The sequence below is a fragment of the Myotis brandtii genome, unplaced genomic scaffold, assembly GCF_000412655.1.
Source record: "Myotis brandtii unplaced genomic scaffold, ASM41265v1 scaffold725, whole genome shotgun sequence".
Taxonomy (NCBI): Eukaryota; Metazoa; Chordata; class Mammalia; order Chiroptera; family Vespertilionidae; genus Myotis; species Myotis brandtii.
The window spans coordinates 930,239-945,177 of NW_005370862.1; the positions used below are offsets into that span (position 1 = coordinate 930,239).

At 56.7% G+C, this 14,939-nt stretch overlaps 1 protein-coding gene across 1 annotated transcript in view; it reads left to right on the forward strand.

The window, feature by feature from the left end:
- The window catches only part of PTPRE (protein tyrosine phosphatase, receptor type, E), a 70,423-nt gene extending 59,498 nt beyond the window's left edge, over positions 1-10,925 (forward strand). The window contains exons 12-19 of the mRNA XM_014530149.1: positions 223-372; positions 662-755; positions 1,692-1,768; positions 2,625-2,759; positions 5,081-5,206; positions 6,135-6,301; positions 7,702-7,837; positions 8,066-10,925. Coding sequence (XP_014385635.1) covers positions 223-372; positions 662-755; positions 1,692-1,768; positions 2,625-2,759; positions 5,081-5,206; positions 6,135-6,301; positions 7,702-7,837; positions 8,066-8,140 — 960 coding nt within the window. The 3' untranslated portion in view covers positions 8,141-10,925. The remainder of the gene's footprint in view (positions 1-222; positions 373-661; positions 756-1,691; positions 1,769-2,624; positions 2,760-5,080; positions 5,207-6,134; positions 6,302-7,701; positions 7,838-8,065) is intronic.
- The last annotated feature ends 4,014 nt before the right edge of the window (positions 10,926-14,939 follow it).

A 14,939-nucleotide genomic window follows, 5' to 3' on the forward strand; every position in this document is an offset into this window, starting at 1 on the left:
GGTCTGAGCTTTTCAAAGCCACCCAGCCGCCTCTGCAGCCCTGGCACAGGCTGTCCCCCGGAGGCGCGTGGGGGACAGTGATCTTTACTCAAGGCCCTAAGTGGTCACTATCAACAGCCATTAACCTCACTTTTGTCCCAACCTCCTCCTGTGCCCGGAGCGGCTGAGCCCCATGCTCGGGCGGGGGTTGCGGGGGACTCCAGGCCTCCCGTTGGTCCGCAGGTGCAGTACACGTTCATCTACCAGGCCCTGCTGGAGTACTACCTCTACGGGGACACGGAGCTGGATGTGGCCTCCCTGGAGAAGCACCTGCAGACGCTGCAGGGCACCGCCACCCACTTCGACAAGATCGGGCTGGAGGAGGAGTTCAGGGTGAGCGCCCCGGCTCCAAGGAGGGGGCGGAGTACAGGAAGCTGCCTCCCCGATGACCCCAGAGAAGGCGAGGGGGTGGCTGGCCCTCCGTGACTCGCGGGAGGACTAAGGTGGGGCTCTCAGGGGCGGCAGCCGGGCGGGCAGGGAGAGTGTCCCGCATACATTTACTGCCCGAGGCCCCGGAGGGGTCTGGAGATGGAGGCGGGCCCTGGTGCCCTGTGGCAGGAATCTGAGGGTGGGCCAGGAGCGTCGGCGTGTAACCGCGTGGCTGGGTCCTTTGCGGCTGCAGAAATTGACGAATGTCCGGATCATGAAGGAGAACATGCGGACAGGCAACCTGCCGGCGAACATGAAGAAGGCCCGAGTCATCCAGATCATCCCGTGTACGCAGCCGGGCCGGCGGGGCGGGGCGGGGTGGGGGGCGGGCGGTCCCTGAGGCTTCAGGCCCTGAGGGTTCACGACCACCCACCTCTGCTACCCAGGGCCCAGGGCGAGGCCCCCTCTGGGCCTAGGGCTCCCCGCCCCCACCAGGAAGAGAACGCCCACTGACAGGCCTGTGTGCCCGGGACAGACGTGGGCGCAGATCTCCGGGGTGGGGGCAGGGGAGGACTTCCCAGCAGCAGAGGGGCATGACTCAGGCCTCCCGGTTCTGCATTCCATGAGTCTCCCCCAGCCTGGGCGAGGCCTGGCACCCCGTTACCCAGAGCAGGAATGCTGGCCCCCCAGGCCAGGCCGCAGACCTGAGGAGCTCAGCGGAGACCTTCCAGGAAAAGGGCCAGATGCTGGCCTGCCCGGTCTTGGGTGGGGGCGGGCCGAGGAATGGACCTCAGTGATCGGGGGGACCTGGAGGCCGGGCCGCCTTGAGCAGAGGGAGTGTCCGTCCTTCAGACACCTCCCCGGGGACCCGGCCCGGACACCAGCAGGTGCAGACAGACTTGCTAGAGGCCACCCTGCGCAGGAAGTGCGTGGCGACTGTCCGGGCTCAGATTGCCCGGCCTCGGACTTGAGTCCTTGTGGCCGGGACATCCCCGCCGGCTTCTCTGGGCTGCCCACCTGCCCACCTGCCCACCTGCCTTTCGCCCCTGAAACGCAGTGTCTGTCATGCTCATAGTTTGATATGAATTCTCTCCGTTCATGATGAATGAAACCCATCGCTGGGTTGTTTTCCTGACGGCACCCCCTCCCGGGGCCCCGTTCACCCACCTGTTCGACACAGTCTGAGGGGTCGGCTTACAGCCACTTTGTTAGTGAGTTTTCCGTGGGGAGCTGGTGGGCGGGCGGGACGGCGTCTCCCTCACCAAGGACTTGCCGCCCTGCAGATGACTTCAACCGCGTGATCCTGTCCATGAAAAGGGGCCAGGAGTACACGGACTACATCAACGCGTCCTTCATCGACGTAAGTGCCGCCCCGGCTGCGCTGCGGAGGGAGACCCCTCCTCAGACCCAAGAGGAACTCGCCGCCACCATCAGAGAGGCTGGGCCTGCCTCCCTAGACCCAAACCTTTCACGGGAATTCCTTGTTAGAAAGAGTGAATAATGAGCTGGGGGGAGAGCGGAGATCGGCGCACTGCCCCAAGCCCAGCGTTTTTTCGTTCTGCTTTAAACGTGGAGCGATTTCTCTTTCCCGCCTGTGTCACCACCGGTTGTCCTGGTGCTTCCGGACTCGCTCCTGCGGTTTCTCAGACACATTCGTGCAGGACAGCGCGGTGGGCGGGCAGCTCGGGCCCAGTCTGGCCGGGATGTCTGCTTGCAGAAGGGAAAACTGTGCCGAAGGCCCCTCGCGCCCGCGTGGAGGAACTGGGATGTGAGCCACTTCCTCTAACGCTACGCCCGGGTTCTTTGCACAACCGCGATGCTAACTTAACCGTAGCCCCTGGCAGCGTGTCGGGCCAGAGCCCCCAGGTGCCTCCCAGGTGGCCACAGCGCGTGGCAGGGCTCGTGGCCTTTCCGCCACCTCATCTTCCATTCCCGCCAGCAGGTGCCAGGGCTCCAGGGTTCCCCATCCCTCCCAGCTCTTACTACCGTCTGTCCTTTCCATTAAAGCTGTGAATGGCGGGGCGTGGTCGCCATTCAGAGGTCCAGTCCGCAGAGGGAGCGGGCGTCCTGCCCTGGGGCTGGCCCGGGGCCTGGTCCTGGGAGCCCGGGCTGCTCTCCCTCCTCTGGCCTCTGCTGTGCGGACTCCCCGGCTGGTCCTGTGGTGGAGCCCAGGGAGGAAGTCCACCTGTCACTGTCCCCTCTGCTCCCATCGGCAGGGCTACCGACAGAAGGACTACTTCATCGCCACACAGGGGCCCCTGGCGCACACGGTGGAGGACTTCTGGAGGATGGTGTGGGAGTGGCGGTGCCACACCATCGTGATGCTGACGGAGGTGCAGGAGCGAGAGCAGGTCAGGTGCTGCCCCGCCCGGGCCCCAGGCGGCTTGCACACACGTGTCCTGCCCACCCCATGTGGCAGGTGCTTCATTGCAAACGTCCCACCTGCTCTTGGGGGCAGGTCCAGCCATAGCTACTGAGAGAGGTTGGCGCTGCAAAAGGTCTCATTTCACCCTTCCCTTCCCTTCCCTTCCCTTCCCTTCCCTTCCCTTCCCTTCCCTTCCCTTCCCTCCTTTTTGGGGGGTGGGGCTAACTATAACCACCCATCAGCTTTCGTTCTTAGATTTTATTTAACCTGCCTTGAAGTTGCACCATTTGGCGTTTGCCACAAATACAAATTTGATCGCAACTTATTGGAGAAAAAGACACGTATTCACTTTTATCAAGACATAAAGCTGTAGGTGCTGATTCCTGTGCCACTTGGCATTGTCCTGCTCAAGTTGAACGAGTTGTATTTTCGTTTTCCCAGAGACCCATCCATGGCTTTCTTGGATTAGTGTTTATTTAATAACATAATAAGGACTCCTGAACCCACCACCCAGCTGAAAACCCAAACTTTTGCCAATAACGTGCATCTACCCAGGTGTCCCCCCAAGGTGTAGCCACTACCCCGAATTTGTGTTTCGATTTCTTTGCTGTTTAAAAACCGGCTTTATTGAGACTCAGTTCACATACCGTACAATTCATTTTGTTAAAGGCTTCCGTTCAGTGGGCTTTAGTCTATGCACAGACCTGTGCAACCTCACCACTAATTCAGATCATTTTCATCACCCCAGAGAGCAACCCCGAGTCCATGAACCATCACCCCCACCCCGCCCTCTCCGTGGCCCCTGCCACCGCAGATCTGCTCCCTGACACTCTGGCTTGGCCCGCTCTGGACGTTTCACATAAATGGAACCTCACCGCGTGCCTTTCGTGCTTGAGTTCCTTCCTGTCGCATCATGTTTTCGAGGTTCGGCCTGTGGTGGCCGAAGAAGCTCTTCGTCCCTTTGACTGGCAGGTGCTGTTGATTGTGACCGCCTGGCTTTGTCCGTTCCTCAGTCGATGGACGTTTGAGCTGTTTCCACTCTTGGGCTCTTATGAGTCATGTTACGAACATTCATGTCCAGGTTTTTACCTGGGTGCACGTGTTCATTTCTCTCGAGCAGATTCCTGGGGGGAGCAGCCGGGCCGTGTCCTAACTCTGTATTGCAACTCCCTCTGAGTTACCCTTTGGGGACCCGCCGGACGGCTTTCTGAAGCATCCGCCTCATTCTACATCCCCACCAGCCGTGTGTGAGGCTTCCGGTGCTCCCCATCCTTGCCAACACTTATTGTTGTCTGTCTTTTTTATTAAAGCCATCCAGTGGAAGTGTCTTTGCTCTAAAAACAACTTTCCTGTCATACGTGTGTGCGCGTCTAAAGACACTGCCGATCCGTTTTGCTGGCTTCTTGCTGTCTGTACAGGGTATCATTTCAGCACATGTTCGTCAGGGACTTGCTCTTTCGGCTCTGAATTACGCTTTGATATTTTCTGTGCTGGCGCCTAAAGCTGTGCTTCATTCATCCTCCTTTCACTGTGTTCCTCTTCACCAGCCAGCCATCCGCACGCCGTGTGCCCCTTCCCCTGCCGTGAGCACTTGGGGGGGGGGGCGCATTTTGGTGGGTTTGTTTATGTGAAGGCAGCCACATGGGCCCTGCGAGTTATCTGCTCACCGCCCACTCCAGCCGGTGGGGCTGCGTTCCTAGCGGCCCTTCTTGGCTGTGAGCAGGAACCCAGCTTCAGGGAAAACCCGTTTTTCAAGCGTCACGTATCAAATATCTCTCCTTCCCGTCAGGCCCCTTCTGTCCTGCGTCCGAGGTCCACGTCTGTTCTGTCCCTGGCCCAGCGGGCATGGTGGGCATTCAGGTTCACATTCGTGCCATTTTCTTGTCCAGACAAAACATGTTCAACGGAAACACTTTTCTCTTTATGTTGTGATCTTGTTTCCAGGCATATCCTCTGCTTCCGCAAATAAGTTATTATAAAAATTCAAGCCAAAACCGGTTTGGCTCAGTGGATAGAGCGTCGGCCTGCGGACTGAAAGGTCCCAGGTTCGATTCCGGTCAAGGGCATGTACCTGGGTTGCGGGCACATCCCCAGTAGGAGATGTGCAGGAGGCAGCTGATCGATGTTTCTCTCTCATCGATGTTTCTAACTATCTCTCTCCCTTCCTCTCTGTAAAAAATCAATAAAAAAAAAAAAATTCAAAAAAAAATACGTTACACCATTTGAGAGCAATCCTGCATCATGTAGTTAAAATGGCTGGCAGCACACCATTCATTATGAGACTTAAATCCTATTTTCTCCCCCAAGGACAAATGCTACCAGTATTGGCCGACAGAGGGCTCCGTGACTCACGGCGACATAACCATCGAAATAAAGAGCGATGCCCTTTCCGAAGCCATCAGCGTCCGAGACTTCCTGGTCACCTGCAATCAGGTACTGTGGCTGTCTGGCTCCTCTCGCCCTTTCCGGAGCCCCACGTGGCTGTCGGAGCCCCACGTGGAGGTCAGAGCCTTACGTGGAGGTCAGAGCCCCACGTGGAGGTCAGAGCCCACGTGGAGGTCAGAGCCCATGTGGAGGTCAGAGACCCACGTGGAGGTCAGAGACCCACGTGGAGGTCAGAGCCCCACGTGGAGGTCAGAGCCCCTATGGCAGTTGGAGCCCCACGTGGAGGTCAGAGCCCCCGTGATGAACGGGGCCAGGTTGTCCAGGGCAGCTCTATAACAGTCAGACTTCCAAGGTCACCTGCCTCCTTGCTGAGGGACAAGGGGGACGGGGCGCCCACCCCCACTCAGGAGAAAGGATGGTGACTGGGGGCAGGAGGAATAAAGGGGACAGGTGACCCCCAGAGGCCTCTGCGGGGCTCCCTGCAGGTGCCTTTTCAGAGCCCCTGACCGGCCCCGTCCCACGGGGTCCTGGGCTCCGCTCCTGGCCAAGGGGGAGTTCTGTGGGGCGGCCATAGTGAGGGGCTCGTCAGTGGGACCTGGTTCCGAGCGCAAAGCGGCCAGCACCGCAGAGGCTCCCGGGGAGACTAGTTCCCTCCACCCAGGCACAACCCAGAAACTAGACCACAGACTGCTCACCCCCAGCCCTGACGGTCACTCGGGCCCCGGCTTCTGGAGAGAGAGATGGCCTGGCCTCTCAGGCACAGCTGCCAGGGGGCTCCGGGGACGCCCCTTGAACGTCCTGCTTCCCACTTGGCAGGAAGCATGGCCAGCCTGCCCTCGGGTGACCACAGTGGACACAGCCCCACCGAACCCTCAGGGCGGCCAGTGGTGCCTGAGTCCCCGAGGGCACGTGGCCTGGGGCCTCCCCCGGGCAGCGAGGGGCGCTGGCCAGCACCACTGAGATGCGCTCCCCACAGCCCCTGGCCCGCCAGGAGGAGCAGACCCGCGCTGTCCGCCAGTTCCACTTCCACGGCTGGCCCGAGGTGGGCATCCCGGCCGAGGGCAAGGGCATGATCGACCTCATCGCGGCCGTGCAGAAGCAGCAGCAGCAGACGGGCAACCACCCCATCACCGTGCACTGCAGGTGAGCGCCCCCTGCTGGCCGCACCCCGCACCGGCCCCGGCTCCCAGCGCGGAATGTCTCCAGGCTGCATCTTCACCTTCTCTCCTGCATGTGCACACGTCACTTTACACAAATGCCACCTTATCAGACGTGCGAGATGCATTTGGTGGGAGGGGTTAGGAACTGATTCAAACACACATTTCTCGTGCCTTCTAAGCCATCAAAGAAATCCCCAAGCTCAGCTCAGAGAGAGCCGCTCCTGAACTTCAAGGCGCTCTGCGTCGGTGCTGGACTCCACACCCTGTCCTCTGGGCGCTGGAAGGGGAGCCGGTGCCCCAACGCCAGCACCACAGAGGGCTCTGCACCTGGGACGCGCCTGAGCCGCTCCTGGCCTGGCCTCAGGGGAGCACACGCCCCTGTCTGGGGGTCCCAGGTGCCCGCAGAGGTCACTTAGAACCAACTAGAAATGCGTTCCTGCGTGTGTTGCCTCCGAAGCCCGGGCTGAGTTTAGAACAAGTTGGGCACCAGAGAGACGCAGGTGACGCGGCCCACGGGGCAGACACGGACAGGTCCCTGCGGGGGGTAGGGGCCCTGGTCAGTCCACCTCACCCCTCCTCGGGCCTGGACAGGGAGGGCTCGCATTTCTAACAAGTTCCCGGGAGGGCGCTGCTGCTATTCCGGGGGCCCCGCTCTGAGAACCACGGTCTCCCCAGGAAGACGGGCAGTGGTGACCGCAGCTGAAACACGGGACAGTCCTGACCCGCTCAGGAGGTGTCCGTCTGCTCGCTGGGAAATGTCGGTCCGCCTGCCGTCATGAGGCGGGCCTTGTGCCAGCTCCCAGCTGCTCCTCCTGGTGGAAAGCTGAGCTACATCTCAGTGGCCATTAGAAGGCCACCCTGCCCTGGCCGGTTCAGATGGACCGCCGGCCTGCGGACTGAAGGGTCCCAGGTTCGAGTCCCATCAAGAGCACATGCCCAGGTGGCGGGCTCGATCCCCAGTAGGGGGCGTGCAGGAGGCAGCCCATCCATGCTTCTTTCTCATTGCTGATGTTTCTGTCTCCATCTCTCTTCCTTCCGCTCTGAAATCAATAAAAATATACACTGAGTGGCCAGATTATTATGCCCACCCTATCGGTACTTCATTGACACTTCCCAAAATACTGAATAGTGAAAACTTCCTAAGCAAATACTCTCAAGGTTTTATTATTATTATTATTATTTGCATAACTAATTCACTTCATTGTACTGATGGGGTGGTCATCATAGTCTGGCCACTCAGTGTATTTTTTTTAAAAAAAAGGCCACACTCACATCCTCCCCATGGGCTGCAGCAGCAATGCGTGGGGTGGGCGCTGTCCCATTGCCCCCCCTCCCCCAACTCCCAAGCGGCGGGGCCCCTGCCTGAAGCCTCTCTCCCCGCAGCGCTGGCGCGGGGCGCACCGGTACGTTCATCGCCCTCAGCAACATCCTGGAGCGCGTGAAGGCGGAGGGGCTGCTGGACGTGTTCCAGGCGGTGAAGAGCCTCCGCCTCCAGAGGCCGCACATGGTGCAAACCCAGGTGAGGAGCGGCCGGGCGGGCGGGGGGCTCGCTGGGCGGCCAGGACTCGCTGACCTTTTCTAGTGGGGGAAGCGGGTTCCTCTGGAAGCTAAACTGTAACCAGAGCCGGTGGGCTGAGGGTCTGCAGGGTTTTCCTGCCTGGGCTTTCCTGTGTCTTCCTGAATGCTTCTCCTAATTATTCCAGTATTTTAAAAAATATGTTAATGTCTTCTTGGTTTTCTCTTTCAGGAACAGTATGAATTCTGCTACAAAGTGGTACAAGATTTTATTGATATATTTTCTGATTATGCTAATTTCAAATGAAAACTCCTGCCTTAAGATATTTTTTAATTTAATGGTCAGTATATTTTGTAAAAAAAAAAAAAATCATGTTAATTTATTTCATAGTTGACATTAATACCCTTTCTAATGTCTTTGTATATATCCTGTGATGCTTTCAAGGCCGCCCGCTATAAAGTTACTATGTCGTCAAGGCCCCCTTTTAAAAACTGGAATAATGTATTAAGGTCAGATAATGTCCCATAAAGTATATATTTCGCTAATACCAGTAAATGTTTTAATTTCTCAGTAGATTCATATCATTTAATTTCTCACACTCAGCACCTCTAAATGTTATGAAATCGTAATGTGCCAAGTGTACGAGATGCTAAACACAGTGTTCAGGAGAAAACAGCCGGGGACTCAGAAGTCAGGTGGGAATTCGCTTGGTTGAGGCTGCTTGGACGGCCCTGAGCCGCAGCATTTTTTTGAGGACAAACTGTTCCTGAAGCTACGCCATAAAGGGTGTGTTTTGTAAAGTCCTCGGCCCCACCCACGTGGTTTCCCTTTGACAATTTAAAGATCCAAGAAGGCTGCGCAACCTGAATCCAGGTCTGCAGTTAGTGACTGTACGGTGAGAGGAACACAGGCCGTGTCCCGGGCCTTGTCCGTGCCACCGGGGCCAGATGACAGGAGAAGACCCAGGTGGTCCGGTTCGCCCATGGCTTTGGATGCAGCCAAAGCAGCCTTCCAAGCTGCACCCCACAGCGCCCCCTGCTGTCCGTCCCTCTGCGTGTTTGACGCAGATGAACGCCTTTCTCGCTCTGGTCCCATTGGCCGCAGCTGCCAGCGTGGGCGGCAGGTCTCCCAGGGGCCCCACCTCAAACCACTTCCCCCCCCCCCAAAGTTCAGGTCAAGCCCCAAGCCCCGCACCCACGGGAGCCAGGAGCGCGCGCTTGGTAGAAAGAGCAGCAGGACCACAGGTAACGATGCTTTAAACTTTCTGAGAAGCGTTTTGGTACTTAAAAACCCCTTGTAAAAACTAAGACTGTTTGTAAGAAAAGAAACCCTAAAATCTAGATTTATACCGTTTTTTAAAAGTCCCGCTCCGCAGTGTTTAATTGGAGAAGAGAAAGGCTAGCTTATTTTTGGATGGAAATACTAGGGAGACCTTGGACGCTGGATGATCATGACCCCCTGCCGGACAGGACCGGCTCATGGGGTAAAATAAAAGGGCGGGGGGGAGGGATGAAGGTAGACAGGTTTGATTTGGTAGCAGTGGTCTTTCTATGGCCGTTCGTGCCTAGCAGATGAGCACAACCTCAAACACCTGGTCTCACTGACAGAAAGCAGCTCACCTGTGCATTTTTTGGTACGTCCGTTGCTTTTTAAAAGACATATCAACGCCTCGTTTGACATTTCCCCTGCGAGCGGATTGCACTGTTTCTCCCGTGTTCATTGCCTGAGCACCGTGCACCCGGCTGGGCCAGGTTCCGAGGGCAGGCCCGCAGCTGTGTCCACTGCCTGAGTCCCAGGCTGCGGGCTGGGCGGGTTCTAAGCACAGGCTCACGGGTAACCAGGCTCCTGCCTCTCCCCTGAGCCCCACCCAAGGGCCAGCACAGGTGCTCCGCTGGGAAGACAAAAGCACAACTCGGTGAGGGCTGCCATGCCGCCCGCCAGCCACAGCCCTGGGCTGTGCACACGACACCGATTTCGCCCGCCGCCCGCCGTCCTCTCCCTCTGGGCACCTGGACCCCGCACTTGGGCCCCGGAGGGAGACGCAGGGAGCGCTGCAAGGCAGGCTGGTTGGCCCCATTGGTTCTCATTGCTAAATCCCCACCCAGAGCCTGCCTTTGACTGAAGGGGAAGAGGTAGGGGCTTCGCTCGGCACAGATCCTAGAACTAGAGCCCGCTGCCTGTGATGCCGGCTGCTTGTCACTTATTTGAGGGGCCCACGTGGAAGGGCGCGGATTTGGGTCCAAATCGAGGAGCCTTCCTCAGCATCCCCCACGCCCTCCAATGGGCTCCCCGGCACCTCCTGGAGGAGGAGACCCCCTCAGGGCGCCCTCGGGAAAGTGCCCCAGGGGTGTGTCCTCTCGCCCCTTGCGCCCTCCGGGTGTGCACCGCAGGTGTCCGGGTGCCCCCTTTGGTCCTTCCAGTCCCAGAAACAAAGCAGAGGCCACTGTCCCTTGGGCACAGACCCTCCCCAGGTGGGGGCAGCCCGCGCTTGCCTTCCCGGGGGGCCCTGTAATGCAGCCAGCTGGCCCCGGGCAGGGGTCTGAGGGAGCCCTCGGGACTCACCGCCTGTCTGCAGCCACCCTTCAGGCACAGAAGGCCCCCGGTGCACACAGGCGCCGCCCAACCTGGGTCCCCCTAGCATTTCCCTATGTTGCACGCAGTTGAATTCAATGCCAAATCCGACCGGAAGGCTCCGGTTCTGACCTGTGTGCTTGGTCACCGTGTGACTCACTTACTCTCCTTGTGCTCATGAGGAATGCAGGCCGGGGTTCTAAAGGGTATTTTTTATGTGTTTTTAAAAACTTTTACAATGAGCCTGGCATCCGTTTCAGCACCCGGAGACATGCCCGCGTGTTATTTTTTTTTTAACGTCTGGTTACTGATACTTTTGTGTAACTACCTGCACCTCGTGTTTCATTCATGTGCGATCTTTCTATGTATGTACCCCGGTTCCACCCATCTTGCCTCCTTTTATTACATTTATCATTTGCTCTTGTTCTGATTTTGATGCCACTGAATGTTGCTGACGTCTTTGTACCTGCAAATTGCACGGTGGGAAACATTCCGACGCAAGGATAAACCTTTGCTTTGACTTCCAGCCTGCGTCTCGTTCTTTCTAGACCACTGATTTTGAGGCTTCTGTGACTTAGCTGGGAGCAACCCCTCCGGTGTGGGGGGCATGGTGGGCGTGGGGGGGCCACGGTGGCGTGGGGGCACAGTGGGCATGGGGGCACGGTGGCCAGGGCTTGGCCCCAGCGCTCAGCTGGTCCTCAGGCCTGAGGTGCAGGCAGGAAACACGTCATAACTCGCCATCAGGGAGCCAGCACTTTTGCTGGCGTCCAGGCAGGAATCTGAGCAGTGACGTCTCGGTCGACAAGGGTGACAACAGATGCGTCAAGTCCACAGCCAGGTGGACTCAGAAAGTCCTGGATGTTGCTTTTCCTCCTAAAATCTAAAACCCCACCAGCCACCCTCCCACCTCGCCTCCCTCCCTCCCTCCCTCAGCTTCCTTTCAGCATTCTAGACCCACTTGGGATCCAAGCATATGCTTTTATTCTCTGTATTTAATAAATTTCATGAGCCTTATGTTTGCTAAGATGATTTGAAACCTGTTAGTCCCCTCTCCAAAGCCACCTGCAGTGAAACTCACCTGCAGCGAAGTGCCGTTGGCTCTCCTGGGCCCTGGCGTGCCTGGGTCTTCCTCGGGGTCTGCCTGCACCTGTCTGTGACAGGGGTCCCCTAGGGCAGTGGCCCCCCTCCTGCTCTGGGTGGGGGGCAGGCCTTCCCTGGGCTCTGTCCACCTGGAGGAAGAGGCACAGACACGCCCTGAGGTGTGGGAGGTGTGGACAGGGGAGGGGCCTCAGGCCACATCAGTCATTCAGGGACCAGCCGATTCCCACCAGTGAGCCGCCGCCTCAGGAGGGTGTGTGTGCACACACGTGTCCGTGTGCATGTGTATGTGTGCGAGTGTGTGTGTGCTGGGGGGTCTGGCCTAAAGGCAAGAGCGGGCTGGTCCTTTGAGCAAAGACTGTGCCAGACAGGCCATCCGGAGCTTGAGGGGAAGCGGGGAGATGTTCCATTTCCTGAGAAGTTCGGGGCAGGGGGCTCCTCACCTGGAATCGGAGGCTGACGGTCCGGACCCACAGCAAGCGGGGCGCACTGCCTGCAGCCTGCTCTCAGCCTCAGCCTGGCTGATGGTTACCTAATCCCCCAACTGTGACACCCCCCGCCCCCGTGTGAAGTGAAGGATGCGCTCGGTGGGTGTTTCCCATCCAGACCCACAACCCTGGCTACGCTCTGGAAACGCCGTGCTTACGAAGAGGGGAAAGTGGGCTCATTTATTTCCGTGGGATTTGTGGTCAGAATTAAACCCGAAAGGGTTGTTTTTTAATTTATCTTTATTGTTGAAAGTATTACAGATACCCTTTTTCCCCATTGTCACCCTCCATTCCACCCCCGCGCCCTGCCCCAAGCTGTCACCACACTACTGTGTCCCTGGGCCATGCATTTATGCATCCTAGTTATTTGGTTAATCCAGTGGTTCCCAAACTTATTTGGCCTACCGCCCCCTTTCCAGAAAAAAATATTACTCAGCGCCCCCTGGAAATTAATTTTTTTAAAATTTTAATAGCAATTAAACAGAAAGATATATGCCCCCAAATGCACCTGTGGCCATCACCGCCCTCCTGGATCACTGCAGCGCCCACTTTGAGAATCACTGGGTTAATCTCTTCCCACCCATCCCCACCTTCCCTGAGATTCGTTACTCTGTTCCATGCTGCTGTGTCTCTGGATCTGATTTGCTCATTGGTTTATTTTGTTCTTTAGATTCCACATGAGTGAGATCATGTGACACTTGTCTTTCTCTGACTGGCTTATTTCACTTGGCATAATACTCTCCAGGTCCCTCCATTGTGTCTCAAAGGGTAAGAGGTCCTTTTTACAGCTGCATAGTATTCCAGGGTGTAAATGTCCCACAGCTTTTTTATCCACTCATCTGCTGATGGGCACTTGGGCTGTTTCCAGATCTTAGCTATTGTAAATAATACTGCAGTGAACATAGGGGTGCATATATTCTTTCTGAATGGTGCTTTGGGTTTCTTAGAATAGATTCCTACAAGTGGGATCACTGGGTCAACTAGCAGTTCCGTTTCATTCTTTTAGTTTTGTTAATGTTTTTTTTCATTAATCAGTATATTCCATTCCCAAGGCACACAGCTAATTGAAATTTTTCTATATGTGAACTTCATGAACAACCTAATCAAAGAAAAGTCCTGTTATTATTTTTCATTTTCTTGAATTTGGCCTCCCTGAATTCACATTTATGACTCACATCTCCAGTCAAGCACCTTTCTAATGAGGCCCAATACTGTCCTTTTTTTTTTCTTTATTTAAAATATATTTTTATTGATTTCAGGGAGGAAGGGAAAGGGAGAGATTGAAACATCAGTGAATCATTGATCAGCTGCTTCCTGCACGCCCCCTACTGGGGATTGAGCCTGCAACCCGGGCACGTGCCCTTGACCGGAATTGAACCCAGGACCCTTCAGTCTGCAGGCCCACGCTCTGTCCACTGAGCCAAACCAGCTAGGGCTGTCCTTTCTGTTGCCCGATGCCACTCCTCTTCCCAGGCCAGCTCACCTGTCGCCAGCCCTGACAGGTGAGCTGCTCAACCTGTCTTCCCCTACCCCCTCCCCCTGCCTTCCCCAACCTTCCCTCCCTTAGGGCCTTAGGCAACCCTGAACTCCGCCCACCACTGCATGGTGGCAGCGCCAAAAGCACAACAGATGGAGACAGACGCCTCAGTTGATTAACAAAGGTTTATTTTTATATGAACCTGGCTCCACGCCAGACACAGAGGACAGGAGGGCACAGACAGGCACGGCCCTTACACTCACACTCGGGGACAGCCACCTCGTCTTCCATCCTCTCCTCAGCCCGGCAAGGCAGGTGAATGGCGAGGCGACTGGACGGAAGATGTGCTATTTTCTGACCAGGGGACACACAGGGACAGGACACAGTGGAACATAAAAACAGAGATGCCAGCAGTTAGATGCACGTCTAGGCCTGAAACGGGAGGAAGTCTGGACTTGACCTGCAACTGGGAAGTACAGCCTTCACTGGGAGGTATGCCCTCCATTGGGAGGTACGGCCTCGCAATGAGAGCGCGGGCTCTCGGGGAAGGACCCTGGTGCCTGCTGCCGTCAGAAATAGCCTTGCTTTGGGATGGCTCATGTTGTTTCCTGTCCCCCAGGGCACCCTAGGCCGACAGGTACAGCCAGAAAAAGCAAAGGTGGGCCCAGGGCCAGCAGAAGCTCAGAAAACGTTAACCTGTTCTGCTGATGTGAGAACCTCAGGTCTGCTTGGCTCCGTCGTTTTATCAGGAGCCTGACACAAGGAGCTAAGACGGTGTCAGCCTGAGAACCGAGCCCCTGGCCGATGGGAGGGTGGATGGGTCCTTCTCAGATGAGCGCAGTCCTAGTTTAGGCAAATACCACGTGAAAAAGGCACGCCACCAGCCGGCCCCGAGATGTCTGTCTGACTGCTGCGCCCTGAAGATGGGGCCACAGGCCATCCTCCGGGTCGAGTTTATTCCCTGAGTAACTGGCGTCCCGGACGAGCCTGTCCTGTGCAGACACCCAACCCCAGGGCACCGACACAGGCCTCCGCACCGTGAAGACACATCTATAAGCACCAGGAGTCTTCCCTTACCCCTTCCTATCGCTTCCGAGGGCCCTGCCTTTGGGGTCCTGCCGGGGACACAGACAAACACAGAAGCATTTACAATGCAAGTGCTAGAGCCCAGGGCGGGGCTGACCGGAACGGGCTGACCGGGAGAGGTCGACTTCAGGGCTGCATTGGCAAAGTTGAAGGGTACAGCTTGGCTCAAACGCCCCTCCCACCCCCCACCCGCCTTAAGTTGTTATTTCTGGGGACCCAGGAGTCCCCCTTCATAACTCCAGGCGGGGTTTTTGAATAGACTATTGAGAATCAGAAATTTTTTAAAAGCTTTCTTCCCTTAGGCACCCGGATAGCATTATTTACAGAATCCACGTTTAAATTCACAGCAAACGTTGTTCTAGAACTTATCACTAAACTACATTCC